This window comes from Portunus trituberculatus, chromosome 31, assembly GCF_017591435.1.
Source record: "Portunus trituberculatus isolate SZX2019 chromosome 31, ASM1759143v1, whole genome shotgun sequence".
In the NCBI taxonomy this organism is placed as follows: domain Eukaryota; kingdom Metazoa; phylum Arthropoda; class Malacostraca; order Decapoda; family Portunidae; genus Portunus; species Portunus trituberculatus.
The window spans coordinates 6,670,646-6,676,645 of NC_059285.1; the positions used below are offsets into that span (position 1 = coordinate 6,670,646).

The 6,000-nt window shown below is 38.8% G+C and overlaps 1 protein-coding gene across 10 annotated transcripts in view; it reads right to left on the reverse strand.

The window, feature by feature from the left end:
• The window catches only part of LOC123511105 (SEC14-like protein 1), a 149,739-nt gene that overhangs the window by 23,575 nt on the left and 120,164 nt on the right, over nucleotides 1–6,000 (reverse strand). For all 10 annotated transcript variants that reach the window (XM_045266717.1, XM_045266727.1, XM_045266723.1 and 7 more), the window contains one exon: nucleotides 1,800–1,949. In XM_045266717.1, coding sequence (XP_045122652.1) covers nucleotides 1,800–1,949 — 150 coding nt within the window. The remainder of the gene's footprint in view (nucleotides 1–1,799; nucleotides 1,950–6,000) is intronic.

Below are 6,000 nucleotides of genomic sequence, written 5' to 3' on the forward strand. Positions count from 1 at the left end.
GATCTCGGAGAGTACATGGGAAAAAAGAAGATAAGGTAACAATGAAGGCAGAGTAACAGAGATATTACAGACTATTATGATGGCGACAACAACAGCCGGCTGACACTATTTTAAACTTAATTCACGTGGAAAATATACAGTATATATGAGGCATCGAAGTCTTTATACATGTTCATCTCTTCGTTCTGGGAGACAAAAGATATCAAACAAAGGATGTCAGGAAAATAAGAACTAATAACCCAGAGAGAGAGAGAGAGAGAGAGAGAGAGAGAGAGAGAGAGAGAGAGAGAGAGAGAGAGAGAGAGAGAGAGAGAGAGAGAGAATTCCTTCAAGCATCAGATCTAAGCACAAATTTAAATGCAGCGTTTGAGTCAAAGAAGTAGATGCACATTCGAAACAAGAGCAGGAAGTGTATATATGAACCCTGCCTGAGCGGCGCCACTTGAAATTTTAATCTTGCTTAATTAAAGTGGGCTGCATGAACCCAAAGAGCTTGTAAGAGGAGTAGTGGGAGGGAGTGGGAGGAGAGAGTAAAGAGAGAGAGAGAGAGATGGAGAAAGAAGCAAGCGACAGAGGAGGAGGAGGAGGAGGACCGGGGGAGGAGGAGGAGAAGGAGGAGGAAGTGAACAGAGGTGAGTGAGTGGGAGGAGTCAAGGCAAGTGAGAATGTAAGAAGAGGTGAACGTTGCATGACCTGGTGAAGTGAAGTGGTGAAGTGGCAAGGGCCGCACGCCAGCCTACACAGACACACTTGCTAGCGAAATGGACTCGTAGCGGGGTGACCTTGACTCGAATGAATGCCAGATTGCCTACTTTTAGCGGCAATTGCCCTTGGTGCGAGGTGGCCCATAGCGGCTGAATGACCCTGGCACAACGGAGAGAGAGAGAGAGAGAGAGAGAGAGAGAGAGAGAGAGAGAGAGAGAGAGAGAGAGAGAGAGAGAGAGAGAGAGAGAGAGCAGCTTATCACATCAGAAAACATACAACTAATATCTCACCAAAAACAAGATCAAACAAACTTTTCCTCTCTCTCCTTCCGTTCATCCATCTATCCACTCACCTAACCTTCCATCCTCGTCCATCTACCTACCCACCCGCTACTTTCCCTTTTCCACCTTGCCCTCCATCCATTCTCCATCAAATTCTTCCTTCCTGACTTCCCGTACCCCATCCACCCATCCACTACACCAGTACTTCCAGCCTCTAACCTCCCAGCCACAAGACGGAAAACTTCACTAGGCCGAGATACAGGAACTGACATATTGAGAGCTTTTTCTCGATCCGGTGGGTGTTGATATTGTTGTTAGTAGTAGTGGTGGTGCATGGCTATTCTTGGTACCGTATTTTGAAACACATCTTCCTCTGACTTTTACTACATTCAAAGGGTCTAGTTGTAGTGGCATGGGTTTTTTAAGGTGTTTCTTTACTTTTAGGATAGGAGTGTCAATTATCAAGATTTCTACATCATTAGCAGGAGAAAACTCTACAGAACGCAGGTAATAATAATTTCGGCCTTCGAAAATAAGATCATATTCTGAAGAGCTTCTCTGCCTTACCTCCACAACATTCAAAGGGTCTTTTTTGAAGTGATACGAATTTTCAAGAGTGTTTCTCGGTGTTCGTTAACAGATAACAGCATTTCTACATCATTAACTCAAGAAACACTCTTCAGAACCCAGCTAATCATCTATGAATATGACCGTAATGGTAAAAAGAGAAAGAGACAAAAGGCGAGCATTGCATTTCAGAATACGGACATTAATTGGAGGAGAAATTTGACAAATGAATTCCGATATTCTTACCTTTTTCAACAGGTAGGGGGCCTCCACGTGTAACCTGCAGCGGCGGGATATCTGGTTGACAGCCCCGTCCTTGGAGGTGGTCTCCTTCAGGATGTCAGTGCCAGCCATTATGGGGATCATGTCGCACTTCGGGAAGCGCCTCACGTACGCCTGCAGGAAGGAAGAGGGAGGGTGGTGTTAGTTATAATTGTGGCTTATCTATGTGTGTGCTTGTTAATGGTTTATTTTGTTTGATACAGATGAGAGAGATAGGAGAGGAGGGAGGGAAATGGTGAGGAGTGGAGTGGAGGGGATAAAAAGAGAGATATGGGACGGATAAGGAAGAGAAAGAATATGAGAAGAGATGATACGGGAAGAAATATGTATGACAATGAGGTATTCTGTATTATTAGAAAGTAGTATTAACTTTTCATAATCACTAGCTATTATTTATCACTGAGAATATACTATTTTTTATTGCATCTGAATCTGATCATCTGGCACTTATACATTGAATTATTTGTAATCATCACTATCAACTAAAACCAAGAAAATATTACCGAAATTCCCAGAAATATAACAATAAAAAGAAATCCCACTCAGTCAGTGAGGCATCAAGTTAGTCAACAGCCCATCATTCCACCTCCGTCCATTTGAATTGTGTATTGAAGGACCGCAGGGAAGACAAACACAATAACAGCGAAGGACGAAACTCAATTTCTTGACTTCGGAGGCGTTCAGTTGTTTCCCTTCAAGAGGAGGAGGAGGAGGAGGAGGAGGAGGAGGAGGAGGAATAATAACAAGGAAATGACGTTTCTCTCCCACACATACATTTAAAGATATTATTTACTTATTTATTTATTTATTTATTTATTTATTTTTTTTTTTTTGCCCCTAAGAAGATAAGGTTCTGTTGTTGTGATGGTAATGGCCGTCACTGGTACGCATTATGAATTATGTACGCTAAGACTGAAGCCGCAGAGATACCGTTATGTCTTAAGACCTAATTACAAAGAAAACATTCATTACATATAAAGTTTTCAGGTTAAAGTTGCCAAAAATTGTTCACAGGAGTACGAAAAGACGATGAAAGAAATCTAAACAGAATAAAAAAAAATATCTACAGTTTCAATAAGAGAGAAATGGCTTTGAATATAAATAATAACTAATTGATAGGTGATATATAAAGATAAACTGAAATGAATAGATAAGATACAAAATATATAGAAGGTCAAGGACACTGGCTATCTCCTCTTACTCTATAGACAGGCTCTTAAAAAGTTAAATAGCTGAATAATATTGATAGGATGTAAAATGGGTGAATGAATGAATGAATGAATGAGGAGTGAGTAAATATGTAACTTCATAGTAAAACAAATGCGATGCGAGTTAAATAAATCGATACAGAAAGAACGAGCAATAAAAAAAAAAAATAAATAAATAAAAAACAGACAATATTCCCAACAAAACAACAATAACAACAAACAAACAAACAAACAAATAACAACAAGAATAAAGATAAGAGATAAATACATATACACAAACAAATACACAACAAAATAAATAGATAAATACATAAAACAAAACAAACAACCGAATAGACAACATTTCCAGGGAAACAACAACAACAACATAAACAAAAACAAAGAAACAAAGGAAAACAAACAAAAACAATAATAATGAGATGAAAGATGATCGTGAATGAGTGAGAGGGAGAGAGAGAGAGAGAGAGAGGGGGGGAGAGAGAGAGATGAGAGTAGAGGAGAGGGGAGGAGAGGGAGGGGAGGACAGGGGAGGTAGGAAGAGGGAGGGGAGGACATGGGGAGGTAGGGGTAGGGAGGGGGAGTCGCATCTCAGTCCTATCAACCTTAAGATAGTGCAGGGAAGGAAATTCAGCGACGAAGGGACGTCCACTAGATACCATCCCAGTATTTCCCCTTCATTACTACGCTATTTCTGTCGCGCTGGAGGAGGAGGAGGAGGAGGAGGAGGAGGAGGAGGAGGAGGAGGAGGAGGAGGCAGGAAAAGGAGAGAAACAGCAAATACAAATCAGGGAGAGAGAGAGAGAGAGAGAGAGAGAGAGAGAGAGAGAGAGAGAGAGAGAGAGAGAGAGAGAGAGAGAGAGAGAGATTATTTACTTAATCATAACTTTCTTGTCTTTTGTGAGGGAACAGAAGATTAAAAGGAAATTTTCTCTCTCTCTCTCTCTCTCTCTGGGTAAATAGTCTGATTCCATAATGATCTCAGATTTGAAAAGAACAAGATTCGTACAAAGAATATAAGATTTAACACAAAAATCATTATTATTATTATTATTATTATTATTACTTTTGTTATTATCATCATCATCATCATTATATTCATCAACATCATCATCATCATCATTTTCTTCTTCTTCTTATTATTATTATTACTATTATTATTATTATTATTATTAGTAGTAGTAGTAGTAGTAGTACTAGTAGTAGTAGTAGTAGTAGTGTCACAATCATCATTACTATCAACATAATTTGTATTGTCGGGTTTCTGCTTTTCATTTTAATATTTTGTGTAATGATCAAAAGACTAATTAATCTCTCTCTCTCTCTCTCTCTCTCTCTCACACACCAAACAGAGTCAACAAACCTTAATGAAGCGATTATTGGCTGTCTATAATTACTTGCTGCAATGTGTCTTCCTTACGCTTACCAACACACACACACACACACACACACACACACACACACACACACACACACACACACCCTATTACTTCATTTATAACTTAAAGGCAAACTACTTCAGCACGACCACTATCATTATCACTATCTCAATCACTAGGACTAGGTTCTCTATCACCTTCTCCCCCTCTTCCTCCTCTTGAGCCGACACTTGCGAACCTGCTGACACTTCTCCCTGACGCCTCAGCTGATGATCCCGCCGCATTTCCCACCCTCATTGCGAGACTCTAATCCCCCTGACAGTCTCCCTCGCCATGGTCTGCTTTGAGCTTCTGATTCTGAAGACTTTTTTTTTTCTCCCTCTTTTTACATTCATATATTTTTTTATGGTTTTCTGTTTTTTTCTTTAGTTTTTTGATGCGTGTATTTATTGGCTTCGTTTTTTTATGTTATTTTATATTATGTTTGTAAATAATATCGTAAGTATTTTCCAGTTTTATTTTCCTTTTCAAATGATTCTTATATCAAATTCATAAAATGTAATGAATGATTACTTGTTTTCATTCACGACGTTTGACATTACATTTCGTTACCTAATTACTTTTTTGTCTTTATTTTTTCTGAGTGCAGATTTCATGGTAGTTTAAAAATCCATAGTTTCATTTCTCTGCTTTATTCCTCCCTCTCCTCCCTACCATCCCCCCGTTAATATTAGCTAAAGGACCAAATTTTACTATATTTCTGTTACGACATTTATTTGCAATTTTCGTTTTGTTTTCTTTTCCAGGATTATACAACACACACACACACACACACACACACACACACACACACACACACACACACACACACACACACAGATAGATATTTTACTGAACACAACATATATACTCTCTCTCTCTCTCTCTCTCTCTCTCTCTCTCTCTCTCTCTCTCTCTCTCGTAACACTTTCACCAGACGTCAGCTACTCACACTGACAACATTAAACATTTCCATCAGCTTATTATATGCACATTAATAACAATCTTCCTCCTCACGTCACTCTGATCACTTTCCCTACGATGGTGACACTTTGGACTCACTTTCTCCCAGCGATGAGCTAACCTGGATACCCTGCGTCACTTTCCCACGATGAGTTGCACTTTTTATAACACTCTTTTTGTTTGGATTCCAGGCATTTTGTGGTCATAGCTAATCCAGGAAGTTGTTGTTTAGTTGTCTGATACTTCACTGTCACTCATAATCTTCTTTCACTTACAACAGCGCTACTTACTTCCTTCCTTTCTTGTTTCTACGTTTTTTTAAATTTTTGTTTGGTTTAGGATGTTCTTTCAGGACCTTCAAACCTAATGTGATTTGTTTTTGTTTCACTCGTTTCGGTTCTTTTATGTTTTCTTTCCTGTTTCTACGTTTTTTATTTATTTTGTTTTTGTTTGAAGATGTTAATATTGGAATTTCAAACTTAACATGATTTTTTTCTCACTTCCTTCAGTTCTTTTATGTTTTCCTTTCTGTTTTTACGTTATCCATTTTGTTTTGTTTGAAGATGTTCATTTCATACT